The sequence below is a fragment of the Mobula hypostoma genome, chromosome 5, assembly GCF_963921235.1.
Source record: "Mobula hypostoma chromosome 5, sMobHyp1.1, whole genome shotgun sequence".
In the NCBI taxonomy this organism is placed as follows: Eukaryota; Metazoa; Chordata; class Chondrichthyes; order Myliobatiformes; family Myliobatidae; genus Mobula; species Mobula hypostoma.
The window spans coordinates 27,389,167-27,407,404 of record NC_086101.1 but is presented as its reverse complement, the minus strand read 5'-3'; the positions used below and the strand labels follow the sequence as shown (position 1 = coordinate 27,407,404).

Here is an 18,238-nt window from a genome sequence, read left to right as displayed (position 1 = left end):
GCAATTGATGCACCTGCAGTAATTACAATGCGTGTGTGCTGATGTTCCAGGGTGATATTCTACTGTGGCCACTAGGGTGACCTTGTGCACTGCAATATAACAAATCAGAAAATCAGGCCCTTTGGTCCATACAGTCCATGCTGACCCTCTTATACCACTCCCATGTTGTTCTCCCCAGGATTCTCCTACCTGATTTTGTTTTTTGTCAATGTTCTCTTCTACTGTCCCAAATGGAACACCTCTAATAATCCCCCATCCTAGTATTCATAAATCCTGATGATGTAGCATGTTTGCTAAACTCACCGGCTTCCCATTTCTAGAGCTCTCTTTAAACTCACTGGAGCCCGATTTCCAACACTCCTTTTAAAGCCGCTTTCCCCTTTTAAATTTATCTATTTCACTGGAACGTTTATGACAGGATGGGGTAACATCTCAAATGAAGTAAAGTAAAAATATATTTTTGTAGTAACAGGCAATAGTCCAGAAAATCTCTGAGTCCAGCACCACTGGTCTTGGGGGTGGTGGATTAACAAGAGTTTATCTGGAAGTGCTCTAGCAAAGGCACAGTTTGAACATTTTCTGTCCATTTCTTACCCACCAAGATGAGTTGCATGTAAGGACAAGGATCCTGCACTCTACTGGAGCTCACAACAGGCCAGCAGGACCTGGGAGCCCTGGGTAGGGACCATCCCCTCTGCAGGGTTTGCTCGAGGGGCGATGGTGAAGTTGCTCACTGTTACCGAGCAGGCAGGCAGTCTGAGAATCCTCCCAGGCAGCCAAGCAGGAAGCAACAGGGTTTATTCAGCGTGACCTGCCCCCATCTCAGCTGCTCCCTGGAATCCAGTAACACCAGAGAATCGGGAAATCCGGAGCAATGCACACAAAATGGTGGAGGAACTCTGCTGGTCAGGCAGCATCTGTGAAAGGGAATAAAGAGACGGCGTTTTGAGCCAAAACCCTTCGTCATGATCAACCACTGCAAGCGAGGAAAGGTGGCACCAGGAAGACGAGATGGAGACAGCAAGCACTGATGGTGCCAGTAGCCTCTGCTCAGTGGTTCCACTGCTGAGCTAAAGTGAAGTTCCTCCCCAGGACAATCTGGCGCAATGGCGTTTCTTTAGATTTTGTCTGCTTTACAAGATAGCTCTACGCTCAACCCAGCCGGATTCGAACCCGAGACCTCTCGCTCCGAAGTCTGGTGCGGATGTCTCTACACCCAGAGCTAAAGTGAATAAATCACTAAACAGCCAAAAAACAAAGAACTGTTCTCTACTGTTCATTCTGATACTGTTTGTTGTTGCACTCCATCTAATTTTCACTAGTCACCATGTGCCGATTAAAATATGTTTTATAAGCATCACATGAATTTGCAGATGCTGTTAATGCCGCTAATTGTTGGGTACGACAGTACATACCATATACATCACAAGACTCACCAATGTTAGGCAATGCTGTAGACCCTGTACAAATATGTACACTTGTCCCCTAGAATGAATCACAGTCCAACAACACGTTAATATTGTTAGTTCACTCTTCGCAAGGGAGACATAATGGACATGACCCCCTACTCTTCATCTTGGACTTGGTCACTTGTGCAAACACATTCTATCCCCATGGCTTAGTGAGTAATATCAAGTCCAGTCCGACCGACACCTTCTCAAGACTCAAAATTCAAAATGTTCAAGATTGTTTAATGTCATTTCAGGTAGCCAAGTGCAAAGGAGAACAGAATCATTGTTACTCTGGATCCGAAGCAGCAAAGAAAACAAGATAAAACACACAATAATTAAAAATGCAATAAATATAAATACCAAAGATAACTAATATACATTGATTGATTGTCTGTCCATAAAGTGACATCAGGCAGAGGAGTGTCTGTACATAAGGTGACTGGTGAGACATGATAAAGTAGTGGTCGTGAAGGGGGTGTCACAACCATTGATTCGACAGCGCGGCAGATTTGGCAATTGCGCTCGTGAATATGCACGTGTCAGCTAATTATTATTTCATTGTGCTAGTAATTAACTCCATTCATTCCATCATAGTATTTGTCGAGACTTGGACACAGCAATGTCTCATTGTCTTGTTTATATTCCGCCTCGCATGAGAAATTGGATTATTGAGTCAACTGACTCTGAAGACTAGCGGTATTTATTTTATTCTTCGTTGTTGTTTTCAGCCGCAGTGTAGGCTTCATTTTTCCATTTGTGAGTTTTAGTTAATGGTCCTTGTGTTTATTGTTTCTTTTCCCTTTAACACTGTTTGGATTAAAGACTGTGAACTATTGACCTGGTTCAGTGTCTCTCACTCCACACTTGGGCCATATCCGAACCTGATGACCGGGTTGGCGGGGGGGAGGGGGGGCGGGGGAATATGGGGAGGGTGTGGAGGTGTGAGTTAATGGGTAGAGGTGCCTTACTGCTTGGGGAAATTAATTGTTTTTGAGTGTGGTGATCCTGGCATGGATGGTACATAGCCTCCTCTTTGCTGGGAGTGGAACAAGCAGCCATAAGCAACGTGGATGGGATCCTTCATGATGTTACTGACCTCTTTCCAGCACCTTTCTGTGTCCATGTCCTTGACGGTGGGTAGGCTAGTGCCAGTGATGTGTTGGGCTTTTCCTGGGACATCTTTGTACTTACACCCGAGGTCCATGACAAAGCCATCAACCTCTCTTAGCTTTCCCCTGAAGGTAACTTCACAGCAGTGAATAGATTGTGTAAAAATACATGACACTGTCCTAATTGGAATAATGGTTCTGGTGTAGCGGTGTGCTACACACAGCGCTAGAATAACCACACCGAGTCGGTGAGTTAGAGTTGCGATGAAAGAGATTTATTCAAACTTCGCGGCCTGCTTTAAAGCCTTCCCGTTCCCGCCCTCCTTGGGGCGGGATTGCTGTGGGGAATGCCTATTCCCAGACCCTTTCTGCGCGCGGGATTTTCCCCCTGCGGGTGAAGATGGCCTGGCGCCCTTTTTGGGGCCGATCCTCTGCCTGCGCGCGCTGTTTCGTGAGCCGGTTCATGGGTGTCAGAAAGTGGGTCGCCACATAACCCCCCCCCCCCAGAACGGGCGATACCTCCCCCAATGTCCACAGTCTGGATCGGCCTCTGTTTGGGAGGTCTGCCCCTGCGCCGTGGTGCCTGAGCCTGGACCGGCTGAGCCCAGTCCACATGGGCCGCTTTGAGTCGGTCCACCGTGAAAACCTCCTCTCTCCCGCCAATGTCCAGCACGAACATGGACCCGTTGTTCCTGATCACCTTAAACGGCCCTTCATAGGGCCGCTGTAGCGGTGCCCGGTGTCCGCCCGTCGTACAAAAAGAAACTTACAGTTCTGCAGGTCTTTGGGTACGCAGGTGGGGCTCTGTCCGTGCTGTGAAGTGGGTTGGGGGCCAGGTTACCGAGCCTCTCCCGTAGTCTGTCCAGGACTGCTGTGGGTTCTTCCTCTTGCCCCCCTGGGGCTGGTATGAACTCTCCTGGGATGACCAGGGGCGCGCCGTACACCAACTCGGCCGACGAGGTGTGCAGATCCTCTTTGGGCGCCGTGCGGATTCCGAGCAGGACCCAGGGAAGCTCGTCCACCCAGTTAGGCCCCTCCAGGCGGGCCATGAGAGCCGATTTCAGGTGACGGTGGAAGCGCTCCACGAGTCCGTTCGACTGTGGATGGTAGGCAGTTGTGTGGTGTAGCTGAGATCCTAAAAGCTTGGCCATAGCTGACCACGGGCTGGAGGTGAACTGGGCGCCCCTGTCGGAGGTAATGTGGGCCAGTACCCCGAAGCCGGCTACCCAGGTTGCGATCAGTGCTCGGGCGCAGGATTCGGAGGTGGTGTCGCTGAGCGGGACTGCCTCTGGCCATCTGGTGAACCGGTCTATCATAGTTAGGAGGTACCGCGCTCCTCGTGACACTGGCAGGGGCCCCACGATATCCACATGGATGTGGTCGAACCTCCGGCGGGTGGGTTCGAACCGCTGCGGCAGAGCCTTGGTGTGCCTCTGCACCTTGGCTGTTTGGCACTGCATACACGTTTTGGCCCATTCACTGACCTGTTTACGAAGTCCATGCCACACGAACCTGTTGGAGACCAGCCGGACAGTTGTCCTGATGGAGGGGTGCGCTAAGTTGTGAATGGATTCGAACACCCGCCGGCGCCAGGCTGTTGGGACGACGGGGCGGGGTTGGCCGGTAGCTACGTCACACAGTAGGGTCCTCTCACTTGGGCCTACGGGGAGGTCTTGGAGCTGCAAACCGGAGACTGCAGTCCTGTTACTGGGGATCTCAGCGTCTGCCTGCTGTGCCTCTGCCGGCGCTGCATAGTCCACCCCCTGGGACAGGGCCTGTATGGTAGGTCTGGAAAGTGCGTCCGCCACGACGTTGTCCTTTCCAGAGACATGCCGGATGTCCGTCGTGTACTCGGAGATGTAGGACAGATGTCGCTGCTGGCGGGACGACCAGGGGTCGGACACCTTCATGAACGCAAAGGTAAGCGGTTTGTGGTCTGTGAACGCGGTGAAGGGCCTACCTTCTAAGAAGTATCTGAAATGCCGGATTGCCAGGTATAGTGCCAATAGCTCCCGGCGAAAGCACTGTATTTGAGTTCAGGTGGTCGTAGGTGTTTGCTGAAGAACGCCAGGGGTTGCCAGCGACCCTCGATGAGTTGTTCCAGCAGTCCACCGACTGCTGTGTTGGATGTGTCCACCGTGAGGGCAGTAGGAACGTCCGTTCTGGGGTGCACTAGCATTGCGGCGTTTGCTAAGGCTCCTTGGTTTTAAGGAAAGCGGTTGCGGCCTCTCTTCGTCCCAGGTAATGTCCTTGCCCTTACCCGACATTAGAGTGAACAGGGGTCGCATGGTTTGGGCTGCTGAGGGGAGGAAACGGTGGTAGAAATGTAGGTTTGCTGCGAAGTCTTGAATGTGCAGCACAGGGTAGCGGTCTGGCGTTGTAGCCTCGTTCAGTCTGCGGTAGTCACCGCATGGTCTCCAGCCCCCCCCCCCCCCCCCCGTTGCCTTGGGCACTATGTGAAGTGGGGAGGCCCATGGGCTGTCGGACCGTCGTAGGATCCCCAATTCTTCCATCTTCTTGAACTCCTCCTTCGCCAGTTGGAGCTTGTCCGGGGGAAGCCTTCAAGCACGGGCGTGGAGGAGTGGTCCCTGGGTCGGGATGTGGTGCTGTACTCCGTGTCTGGGCATGGCTGCCGTGAACTGCGGTTCAGTACTGATGGGAAATCCGCCAGGACCCTGGTGAATTCGTCGTCGGACAGCGTGATGGAGTCCAGGTGTGGGGCTGGCAACTGTGCTTCACCCAGGGAGAACGTTTGAAAAGTCTTGGCGTGGACTAATCGCTTCCCTTGCAGGTCGACCAGCAGGCTGTGGGCTCGCAGAAAATCCGCCCCCAGCAGTGGTTGGGCCACGGCGGCCAGTGTGAAGTCCCACGTGAACCGGCTGGAGCTGAACTGTAGCCGCACCGTGCGGGTGCCGTAGGTTCGTATTGTGCTGCCATTAGCGGCCCTCGGGGTGGGTCCCGGTTCTCTGTTGCGGGTGTCGTAACTCGTTGGAGGTAAGACTCTGATCTCCGCTCCGGTGTCGACCAAAAAGCGGCGTCCCGACTGCTTGTCCCAGACGTACAGAAGGCTGTCCTAATGGCCAGCCGCCGTAGCCATCAGCGGTGGCTGGGCCCTGGCGTTTCCCGGGAATTTGCAGGGTGGTCTGCAGCGGCGGGCCTCCGTGCCCCACCGCTGGTGGTAGAAACACCATTGTTCGTTGGGCTCCTCACTCCCATCGCCGGGTTTTGTAGGCTCTGCTGCTGGGCCTGGTCTAGTCTGCCGCTGGGCACGCGGCTTGGTGATCTGTGCGACGGATGCCCCTCTCTCTTTCCTGGCATTCCACAGCACATCTGCTCGGGCCGCCACCTCCCGGGGTTTGCTGAAATCGGCGTCGGACAGCAGCAGTCATATGTCCTCGGGCAGTTGCTCTAGGAACGCCTGCTCAAACATGAGGTCCTTCAGCCAGGGCCAGCATCTCGTTCATTAATGCTGACGGCGGCCTGTCTCCCAAACCATCCAGGTGCATTAAGCGGCGTGCTCGTTCGCGCCGTGAGAGTCCGAAAGTCCTTATGAGCAGGGCTTTGAATGCTGTGTATTTGCCGTCCTCCGGGGGCGACTGTATAAACTCCTCAACTTGTGCAGCAGTCTCCTGGTCGAGGGAGCTCAGCACGTAGTAGTAGCGAGTGGACTCCGAGGTTATCTGCCGAATGTCGAATTGTGCTTCTGCTTGTTCGAACCATAATTGGGATCGCAGCGTCCAGAAGCTTGGCAGTTTTAACGAAACTGCGTGAACAGGTGCAGCGTCGGTCATCTCTGGTCCAAATATCGTTTGGGCCGTCGGGGTCACCAATTGTAGCGATGTGCTACACACAGCGCTAGAATAACCACACGGAGTCGGTGAGTTGGAGTTGCGATGAAAGAGATTTATTCAAACTTCACGGCCCGCTTTCAAGCCTTCCCGTTCCCGCCCTCCCTGGGCGGGATTGCTGTGGGGAATGCATATTCCCAGACCCTTTCCGCGCGCGGGATTTTCCCCCTGCTGGTGAAGGTGGCCTGGCGCCCTTTTTGGGGCCAGCCCTCTGCCCACGCACACTGTTGTGAGCCGGTTTGTGTGTGCCAGAAAGTGGGTCGCCACACTGGCATTTTTATCAGCGTTGTCCACCATAAAAATATCACTGTTCAAAACAACTCCTGACAGACAATAAAAATTGGTTTGATTTCATGGAACAATACGTGGAAATGGAGCTTGTATCTCACTCCCACGGCATTGTTTAGGATTTTGTTACTTGGATTATATTTTTGCTGCTATGAGACATACACAAACTTTATCTTACCATCCTGAGTCCAAATATAAATGGGACATTTCAGAAGGAGGTCGCTTTACAGAAATTTAATTTGCAGTGTATGGTCTTGCAAGAAGTACAAGGGAAATTTAAAATGCTGCTTCAGCTCTAGAAAGCATAAGCAATGACACCGCTGGTGCATTGTGGGAAGTGACCGCAGAAATGGTTGCAATGCCTACACTGCTTCTATGGTATCAGATCTTTAAGTTCCTCAGCATCCACATCACCGAGGACTTCACGTGGTCTGTACACACCAGCTGTGTGGTGAAAAAGGCACAAAAGCGCTTATTTCACTTCAGACGGTTGAGGAAGTTTGGTATGGGCCCCCAGATTCTAAGAACTTTCTACGGGGGCACAATTGAGAGCATCCTGACTGGCTGCATCACTGCCTGGTGTGGGAACTGTACTCCCCTGAATCGCAGGGCCTCACAGAGAATGGTGCGGACAGCCCAGCGCATCTGTAGATGTGAACTTCCTACTATTCAGGACATTTACAAAGACAGGTGTGAAAAAAGGATCATTGGGGACCTGAGTCACTCCAACCAAAATCTATTCCAGCTGCTACCATCCGGGAAACTGTACCGCAGCACAAAAACCTGGACCAACAGGCTCCGGGACAGCTTCTTCCACCAGGCCATCAGACTGATTAACTGACCATGATTTGAGTGTACTCTATATTACATTGACTGTTCTATTTATTATAAATTACTATGATTGCACATTGCACATTTAGACAGAGACATAACGTAAAAAGATTTTTACTCCTCATGTATGTGAAGGATGTAAGAAATAAAGTCAAGTGGTTTTGGGGTCATGTGCTGTTATAGGCAAGGAGTGTTGTATTTACATTGAAAATGAGTCTGAAGACATATCTGATTTGGCTGATGATACTTGTAAAGAAACAACTAAAATATATCAATCTGGTGGGTGGGATTTCTTTAACCGGATTAATTCCACCCTATCGGCCACTGGGATTACTTGACATTACAATTTATAACATTTGCTCTGGTGTGCTTTATTGTGGTTTACATCTTAATGATCTGTTTAGCAGCCACCATCAATAGAGCTATTCAAATGCTTGTGAGTTTCCCTTCCCATTAGGACAATACACCTTGGAATGGGAAGTGGAATTAAAACGGGTGGCCTCTGGGAGCTTCTGCTTTTTCAGGTAAGTGCTCGGCAAAACGGTCTTCCAAACTACGTCGGCTCTCACCAGTATACAGAAGGCCACATCGGGAGCACCAGACACCGTATATGACCCCAACAGACTCACAGGTGAATCATAGAAACCTACAGCACATTACAGGCCCTTCGGCCCACAATGTTGTGCCGACTAAGTAACCTACTCTACAAACTGCCTAGAGTATCCCTACTGCATAGCCCTCTATTTTTCTAAGCTCCATGTACCTATCTAAGAGTCTCTTAAAAGACCCTATTGTATCTGCCTCTACCACTGTTGCTGCCAATGCATTCCACACACCCACTACTCTGTGTAAAAAAAAAAACTTACCTCTGACATCCCCTTTGTACCTACTTCCAAGTATCTTAAAACTATACCCTCTCGTCTTAACCATTTTAGCTCTGGGAAAAGAAATCTCTGACTATCCACACGATCAATGCCTCTCATCATCTTATACACTTGTATCAGGTCACCTCTCAACCGTCACTCCAAGGAGAAATGGACATTCACTCAACCTATTCTCATAAGGCATGCTGCCCAATCCAGGAAACATCCTTGTGTCATTTCACCTTGATAAGCTCCAATCTGATGGCATGAGCACCCATTTTAATTCCACTTCCCATTCCCTATGTCAGTCCATGTCCTCCTCTACTGTCGTGATGAGGCCACATTCAGGTTGGAGGAGCAACACCTTATAGTCTGTCTGGGTAGCCTCCAACTTGATGGCATGAGCATTGATTTCTCAAACTTCTGGTAATGCATTCCACCCCGCCTTCACCATTTCCCATCACCCTTTCCCTCTCTGCCTGCCAATCGCCTCCCTCTGGTGCTCCTTTCCCCTTTTCTTTCTTCCATGGCCTTCTGTTCTCCTATCAGACTCCCCCTTCTCCAGCCCCGTATCTCACCAATCAATTTCCCAGCTCTGTACTTCATCCTTCCCCCTCCAGGTTTCACCTATCTCCTTGTGTTTCTCTCCTCTCCCACCTTTGAAATCCATTCCTCGTCTTTTTTTCTCCAGTCCTGACGAAGGGTCTCAGCTCGAAATGTCGACTGTCCTTTTTCCGATAGTTGCTGCCTGTCCTGCTGAGTTCCTCCGGCATTCCGTGTGTGTTGCTGGATTTCCAGTGTCTGCAGATTTCCTCCTGTTGGTGATTTGACCACAACATAAATCGAACTGTTGCATAGCCTGCTCTGATCAATGAATTCCTTATCTGTCAAGGCTGAGCTAGTTTTCAGTACACAATGACCACATCTTCTTTGTTCCTGCTGAAGGGTCTCAGCCCGAAACGTCGACTGTACTCTTTCCCATAGATGCTGCTTGCCCTGCTGAGTTCCTCCAGCATTTCGTGTGTGTTGGTTGGGTTTCCAGCATCTGCAGATGTTCTCTTGTTTGTTCTCTGTTCTTTGCTTTTTTTTTGTCTCTTCAGCTCTTGCTTACAGTAGAGTGGGTTGGTTATTGTTGCTCCTTTGCTTTGAACAACTAAAAAAAAGAAGCTGTAACCAGGAGATCTGCATCTCATTCATGACTTCTGAAGAACTTCCTCGACAATATTATCTCCGGATCCAACACACCATTACACGTCAGGCTTCACTCTCTATTCCATAACTACTGTTTGAAACTGATAATAGAGGTCACTTACTGGATGTTTCAAAGACGGTCACTGCCACAGACAGGTGGTGCCCCACAAGCTCCTTCATACTTTTTCCAACTTTTTCCGACAGCCTTTGGCTTTTCAGAGAAAGCAACTTCTCTCCATGTTCGAGCTGAAAATAAAAATAAATACGCAGTAACCAATTTGCTTTCAGTGCTTTGATTTGTTTTAATGCAAAAATTCTGGTAATCCGACACCCTCTGGCCTCCAGTTGTGCCAGACGGCTTGATTGCCCGGACCTTTGGACATTATTTCTATCAGTAAAGCAACACATTTCTAATTCCGTGCAGCACATGTTCCAATTCTCCTGCAGCACGACATTTTACATTGCTTTCCTTTCCTGCCTTGAAGTACTCGCACACAGCTTGATCTTCCTGGAGCATACACAGTGTTTATGCCTATATCTCAGTTTATTCATTCATTATGTACCATGTCATGACATGGGCGATCATGGTCTTTCCATGACCACGGTCGTTCTGGGCAAATTTTTCTACAGAAGGGTTTGCTATTGCATTTTGTTTCTGGACACTGTCTTTACAAGACGGGTGACGCCATCCATTATCAATATTCTTCAGAGATTATCTACCTAGCGCCAGTGGTCGCATGATATGCACCAGCTGCTCATACGACCATCCACCCCCTGCTCCCATGGCTTCTCATGACTCTGAGCAGGGGCAAAGCAGGTGCTACACCTTGCACAAGGGTGCCCTGCAGGCTAGAGGAAGGAAGGGGCAACTTACACCTCCTTTGGTAGAGACGTATCTCCACCCCCAGCACCAAGTACACGTGACAAAAATGAAACAATAATTATTCCCATTTTACATACCTGTATAATGAATGTTTCTGAACACAAGAGGTTTAAAAGAATCATTGAAAAATGGGGATTCGGTGAGTCTGAAGGGTGTGCTGGAACAGGACTCCAGGTGAGTTATGTGGAGTGGGGGAAATGGGATTCCATTGGGTTTACAGGGAGCCTGGGAAACATCGTTTGGTGAAACAGACATATATCCACTGGGATTTCCAAAGGACTGAAAAGTATATGATCGGAGTTCAACTGTATTTACCGTTGAAGTAGCACACAGTTTATGATTCTGGATTGAACTCTTGTCCTGAGCCAATGCTTCCCTGGAGCTGTTGATGGAGGAATCTTGGATGTTCAGCATTGGTGTGGACTTGCCGTGTACAGCTGTTCTCTAGAAGCTGACCATGTAGCTGGAATAAGACTCTGCAGCAGGCTGAGACGGGGAAGTACATTGGATCCTGAGCTGTCACCCAGAATGGTACTGATTCAGGGAGTTTCTTTCACACCCATACCTAATTTACGAGTCCTTACATATGCACATATGACCTAATGATAGAAAAAGAGGCTATTTGACCTATTGAGTCTATGCCATTTTACAGATTCTCAGCTAATTTCCCTAAATATTACACTGCTCCTCCATCCATTATATTTTATTCTCCATACATTTCCACTAACTAAGCTCCACCACGTCCCCCATCCCTACCTCCCCTGTTGAAATTGGTTAGGCAACACTTGGAGTATTGTACGCACTTGCCCCATTACAGGCATAGCTTTAAGCTGAGAAGGAGAAAGTTTAAAGAAGATGTGCAGTACAACTTTTTTATACATGGAGAGTGTTGGGGGCCTAGAACAGGCCTTGGGGTGGCATTGGAAACAGATACAATGGTGATGTTTAGGACGGCGTTAAATAGGCACATGAATATACAGGAAATGGAGGCATGATCATACGCAGGCAGCAGGGATTAGTTTAAGAGATCGAAAGCAGTGAGCTGGCTGTGTGGTAGGGACCTGAGTTCTTTGGGCACAGAGCTTAGAAAAAGCGACGCAACAGACTTTTAATATCGTAAATCGGTGAGTTGTTTATTATGTCTCCCCACTTGCTGTGAAACGGGGACACCTTATTGGGGGAGAGAGAGAGAGAGACCCTGCGGTATGTCGAATTACCAGGTGAACGAGTAGTCTTTAGGGTACTGCAAAGGTCTGTTTCTTTATTGATGCTTCGCTTGCATGCTTGAGTGCTCGGTGAGGAGCGCCGATGCTAATTTCTTTGCTGGTGGCGGAGGGGGATCGTTGATTTGCTGCTGCTTATGTGTGGGTGGGTGGAAGCTGGGGGTGGGGCTTTGGGGCACTCCTCTGTTTTCATGGATGGTTGCAAAGAAAATGAATTTCAGGATGTATATCGTATACATTTCTCTGACAGTAAATGTACCTTTGAAACCTTTGAATTTACTTTACTAAATCAAACAGACATTGTGACTGTTTCAATGCTGTACTGTCCTATGTCCTGTCTATTATTCTCCTGCACAGATGCACATTTGACCTGTTCACTAATTAAATTTACTTTTTAACAACTGTGAGACTGTTGGTCTCACAGGACAAAGTTAATGCACAAGGAAGATTTTTGTACATGCTATCGTACATCCTGATTTTAAACACGTGCACATACGTCACTGTCAAAAATCAGAGCAATTGCAGATGCAAGAAACCTGAAATGAAATCAGCAAAGACTGGCAATACTCAGCATCTTTGTCGGTATCTGTGGAAAGAGAAACGATTAGTGTTTCAGATTCTGATGAAGGATTTCGCACCCCTAATAGTAACCGTTTCTCCCTCCACAGATGCTGTATGACCAAATGAGTGTTTGCAGCAATTCCATGTCTGTTACCACATCTCTACTATTGAATATGGAGAATAAATATTTACTCCATCCAAGATGTGAATGGGCAACCAAAGAAATAACACGTCATTTATTTTAGTAAGTTCACGGTGTCGGCAAATGACTAAAGAAATGTGACCAGATTTCAGTGCCCCCCCTCCCCCCAGTCCATCAGTCAAGGCTGTGAGACTGAGGATAGACACAACATGGGTGAGACGGCAGTGTAGTGGTGAGCACAACGCTTTACAGTACCAGTGACACAGGTTCAATTCCCACCACTGCCTGTAAGGAGTTTGTACATTCCCCCCGTGACTGTGTGGGTTTTCTCCGGGTGCTCCAGTTTCCTCCCACAGTCCAAAGACATCTCATTTGGTAGGTTAAATGGTCACTGTAAATTGTCCCACACCCCTAGGCTAAGGACAGTTTAGGATAGGATGGCAGGGCAGCACGGCCCGTAGGCCTAATCTGCGCTGTATCTCTGTAAGTAGAAATAAACATTTATAATGACCACCCTGCACTTAGCAAAGCTTGCCAGAAGAGATGCAGTAACTCAGGGAAGGAGTGCGCACTCCTGATCAGAATTTTCCATGGGACATGATGGGACATTGCACCAACTGCTGACTTACTGCCGTCAGGCACACAGAAAGCGAAAGAGTCATCAGGTCATCCAGCATGGACACAGGACCTTGGGCACCCCTTGTCCATGGTGATTAATGCGCACCCATCGGTATTAATCCCATTTCCCAGTACTTAGCCTGTAGCCTTCTACACCTGGGCAGTTCAAGTGTTTGTCCAGACACATCATCATTGTTGTAAGTGACTCTGCTTCTAACACTCTCTACAGCAGTGTAATCCCGGTACTCATAGCTCCCTGGATGAAAAAGGTGCTCCTCAGATTCCCTGTGATTCTTTTTTGCTCCTTGCTTTAAATTAATTTCAATCATAGAAACACACAGCAAAGGCCCTAATCACCCATTCTAACCAAAGTCAATCTAAACTGGTCCCATTTGCTCATGCTGAAGCACGTCCCTCTAAATTCCTTTTTGTGTGCCATACTCTGCCAGAGCCTCGGCAACCAATTTCAAGTGGTTGTCTTGGGGAGAAAGATTCTGTGAGCGGTCCCCCACGTCCTTCTCACAGCTCAGTTTTGTTTTACGAAGCCGAGTTGCGAGCTCGACACTCAACCCGGCACGGATGGAAAGCGTGCTGGGAGCAGCCCGACTGGATTCGAACTCAGGAACCTTAGCTCTGGAGTCTGGCGCTGATGTCACTGCGCCACCAGCCATCCACCCACTCTAAATTATTCCTATCTATATATCTGTCCAAGTACTTTTTAAAAGGTGTTCTTGTACCTTTCTCAACCAATTCTTCTGGCAGCTTGCTCCCTTTGCTCATGCAGTTCTGCGTAAAGAAATTCCCCCTCGATTCTATCTAAAACTCCCTGCTCATCTTAAATCTATGCCTTCTAGGTTTTCATTCCCTTTTGCTGGGGAAAAAAGCAGAGGCATTTATATGATACTGATCCTCCCATGACACAAACCCTCCAGTCCTGCAATATTCTCGTAAACCTTCTCTGCTCTCTCTCCAGCGTATTGACATCCGCCCTATAACAGGGTGACCAAAACCGTACACGATACACCAAGACCGTAGGTTAATTGGTCCTGTGATTAGGCTAGGAAAGGATGAAACGTGTGATTGCTGGATGGTGCAGCTCGAAGGGGTGGAGGGTCTATTCCACGCCTCATCTCAATAAATAAATAAAATTAAACCTCCTGCTGAAGCTGCTCTACACTCTATCCAGTTCCAGTTACCACACTCCCCATTCTCACCCAACGACAGTCTGAGCTGGGAAACACACCTGATGGTGTTCCTCCAGGCCCCGCAGGTAGGTTTTCTTCGCTTCTCCATCGATAATAGCGTATCTTACGTACGCCACTCCATTCACAGGTTCTCCATACGTGTGCCTACATTAGATAACGTGGACATTGCTTAGAATCAGCTATCCACTGTGCAAGTTTATAAAAACAATGGCAGGCAGAAAGAAAATGATTGGCTAATTCCCCTGACAATCAGCTGATAAAAGAAACACCGAGGCAGAATGGAGATGATTGGCTAATTCCCCTGTCAATCAAGTTTGAGGCAATTCAGGGACTAAGGTTGAATAAATCAAAACTAATCAAAGCACATTTATTATCAAAGAATGCATCAATTATACACCTTGAGATTTGTTTGAGATTAGGAATATCATTTGTACGTAACCATGTTCCAGGTATGGGATTTAACAAATGTGGAAGGAAGACAGTCATAGAGCACAGAAACAGGCCATTCAGTCCCACAGATTAATACCAACCAATGTGCTCATCTGGCCTAGTCCCATTCACCCAGGGTTGGCACATATCCCTCTAATCCCATGTTATCCTTGTACTTTCCCCTGCCATGTATCTATTAAATCTTGTTAACGTACCTGCTTCAACTACTTCCTCTGCCAGCTAGTTCCATATACTGAACACTCTATTGGTGAAAAAATTGTCCCTCAGATTCCTACTAAACCTCTCCCCTTTCACCTTCAACTCATACCCTCTAGTTTTTGATTCTCTATCCTTGAGGAGAAGAAGGTCATGTGTATTCATTCTGTCAATGTCACTGACAATGTTATCGTCTCCACCAACTAAAGTCCATGGTGTTATCACCTCTATCTGATCTTCTCCACTGACTGAAGTCCATCGTGTTATCACCTCTATCTGATCATCTCCACCGACTAAAGTCCATGGTGTTATCACCTCTGTCTGATCTTCTCCACCGACTAAAGTCCATGGTGTTATCACCTCTATCTGATCTTCTCCACTGACTGAAGTCCATCGTGTTATCACCTCTATCTGATCATCTCCACCGACTAAAGTCCATGGTGTTATCACCTCTATCTGATCTTCTCCACTGACTAAAGTCCATCGTGATATCACCTCTATCTGATCTTCTCCACTGACTGAAGTCCATCGTGTTATCACCTCTATCTGATCATCTCCACCGACTAAAGTCCATGGTGTTATCACCTCTATCTGATCTTCTCCACTGACTAAAGTCCATCGTGATATCACCTCTATCTGATCATCTCCACTGACTAAAGTCCATGATGTTATCACCTCTATCTGATCATATCCACTGACTGAAGTCCATGATGTTATCATCTCTATCTGAGGAAAGACATCCTTGCCATAGAGGGAGTACAAAGAAGGTTCACCAGATTGATTCCTGGGATGGCAGGACTTTCATATGAAAAAAGACTGGATGAACTGGGCTTGTACTCGTTGGAATTTAGAAGATTGAGGGGGGATCTGATTGAAACGTATAAAATCCTAAAGGGATTGGACAGGCTAGATGCAGGAAGATTGTTCCCGATGTTGGGGAAGTCCAGAACGAGGGGTCACAGTTTGAGGATAAAGGGGAAGCCTTTTAGGACCGAGATTAGGAAAAACTTCTTCACACAGAGAGTGGTGAATCTGTGGAATTCTCTGCCACAGGAAACAGTTGAGGCCAGTTCATTGGCTATATTTAAGAGGGAGTTAGATATGGCCCTTGTGGCTACGGGGATCAGGGGGTATGGAGGGAAGGCTGGGGCGGGGTTCTGAGTTGGATGATCAGCTATGATCATAATAAATGGCGGTGCAGGCTCGAAGGGCCGAATGGCCTACTCCTGCACCTATTTTCTATGTTTCTATCTGATCATCTCCACTGACTGAAGTCCATGCTATTATCACCTCTATCTGATCATCTCCACCGACTAAAGTCCATGCTATTATCACCTCTATCTGATCACCTCCACATCTCCTGGCAATGCTTCAGCACAGTTCCCATCATTCCTGTCAGAGAACAATGGAAATCGAGCAGTTTAACAAATGTTGCCTCACCAATGTCGTGTACAATTGCAAAGTAACGATTAGACCAGGATGACCATAAAACATAGGGGCATAATTAAACCAGTTGGCCCATCATCTGCTGATCCACTGTTTCATCATGGCTGATTTATTTTCCATCTCAACCCATTCTGTCTTCTCCTTGTAACTTTTGACACACTCATTCACCATGAATCTATCAACTTCCGCCTTAAATATACCCAACGACTGTCCTCCACAGCCATCCATGGCAATGAATTCCACAGATTCACCACCCTCTGGCTAAAGAAATTCCTCTACACCCGAATTCTAAAGGTGCAGAGGAATTCTTCTGTTTTGAGGTTGTGCCCTCTGGTCCTGGACTCTCCCACTATTGGAAACATCCTCTCCGCACCCACCCTATCTAAGCCTCTCTATATTTGGTAGATGCCAACATCTATACTTAGCGGCCAGACTGACAATCATTGCAGAATTCAGTGCAAGTAAACTGGCTAAACTGGGTCATGTTAACTAGGGGCAGGAGTAGGCCACTCAGCCCCTCAAGTCTACTCTGAATTCCAATCCTTATGAAGGGTCTCGCCCCAAAATGTCGACTGTACTCTTCTCCATAGATGCTGCCAGGCCTGCTGAGTTCCTCCATCATTTTGTGTGTGCTTGGATGTCCAGCATCTGCAGATTTTCTTTTGTTTGAGATTGCACAAGCCTGGGGCAGGTGCAGCCTCAACTTCTGATTCCAATCTACCCATGGAAAGCTCCTAGCCTTCTTGGTCATCTTAGATTTGCCAACCTCTGTCTTAAAAACACTCAAAGAATACTTTCACTCCCCCTTGAGGAAAAACATTTTAAAGATTACCGTCCTCAGAGAAAAATGCTTCACCCCTTCCCTCCTAAATATGTGAATCCTCATTTTCAATTAATGATTCCCAGGTACAATTCAGTTGAATTTCAAGCTGCCCACACATAGTGCACAGATCTGGACCATCAAATCTCATAGCCTCCATCAATAGAATAGAAGAGGTCTGAAAACTGAATGTTATCACTGACCTTGCCAGGATCTTGAAGTTGAAAGCTTCGCTTGAAACCAGGTAATACATTTTTTCTGACAGCAAACTGACTTCAAAACTGGGCAGAACTTTGAAACAAAATTTAATCAAAGATAACAGAATTTATTGATTGCATTTACACTGACTGGAATCAGCATTCTGCAAGTTTATCCATGTTATCAAGAGAATATTCTGAATGATTACAATATTGAGCACAGAGCAACAGGTAATTAACAAAATGCAGAAGTGGCTGTTATTGGACATTGATAAATGGAGCCATTGTTGGGAGCTGGCGTTTACTTCGCTTGTGTTTGTTGAAGGTCAGTACTATTCAGTCTTGTGGATTATGAGATGATGTTATCTGAGACATCATGGCCATAGAATAAACTTCCAAACATTTGACTCAATCAAGGTACTGCAGGTGGCAGAAAGCTCCCAGGTACATCTCAGCAGAGCAACAAAAAATAATGGCCAATTTCTCTCGCACAAAATAACAATAATTACCAAATTCCTTGACTTCAAATTCGGCGGACACTTTGGACATTGGCGCCTCGTCAAATTCAGCTTCAATTCGCCAATTCCCTGGCCTGGTAGGGAGAGAGAAACAGCAGTCTTCAGTGTCGACCGTACCCCGCAACAGTTAATAGCCTGACAAGAGTGTATAATCATGGAAGGAGAAGGTTAAGCCAGTGTGTGGGACCAGCCCCCTCTCCCCACCCTTTGATATTCAGTCCTACAGGTCACTGGCACAAAATATTCTGAGTATTTTGTTTTCTATGTGATTGGAGCAAAAGAGCTATTATAGTAATTAGTACTGCTGCCTCACAATGGCAGAGTTCCAGGTTTGATCCCAACCTCTGGTGCTGTCTGTGTCGTGTTTCCCTCCGCCCATACGCGTTTCCTCCAGTTTCA

At 47.6% G+C, this 18,238-nt stretch overlaps 1 protein-coding gene across 1 annotated transcript in view; it reads right to left on the bottom strand.

Annotated features, from left to right (window-relative positions):
• The window catches only part of LOC134346709 (complement C4-like), a 130,318-nt gene that overhangs the window by 91,341 nt on the left and 20,739 nt on the right, over positions 1 to 18,238 (bottom strand). Inside the window, exons 6-9 of the mRNA XM_063048264.1 lie at positions 17,831 to 17,913; positions 17,328 to 17,415; positions 14,252 to 14,357; positions 9,704 to 9,827 (exon numbers count right to left, since the gene is read on the bottom strand). Of these exons, the coding sequence (XP_062904334.1) occupies positions 9,704 to 9,827; positions 14,252 to 14,357; positions 17,328 to 17,415; positions 17,831 to 17,913 (401 nt within the window). The remainder of the gene's footprint in view (positions 1 to 9,703; positions 9,828 to 14,251; positions 14,358 to 17,327; positions 17,416 to 17,830; positions 17,914 to 18,238) is intronic.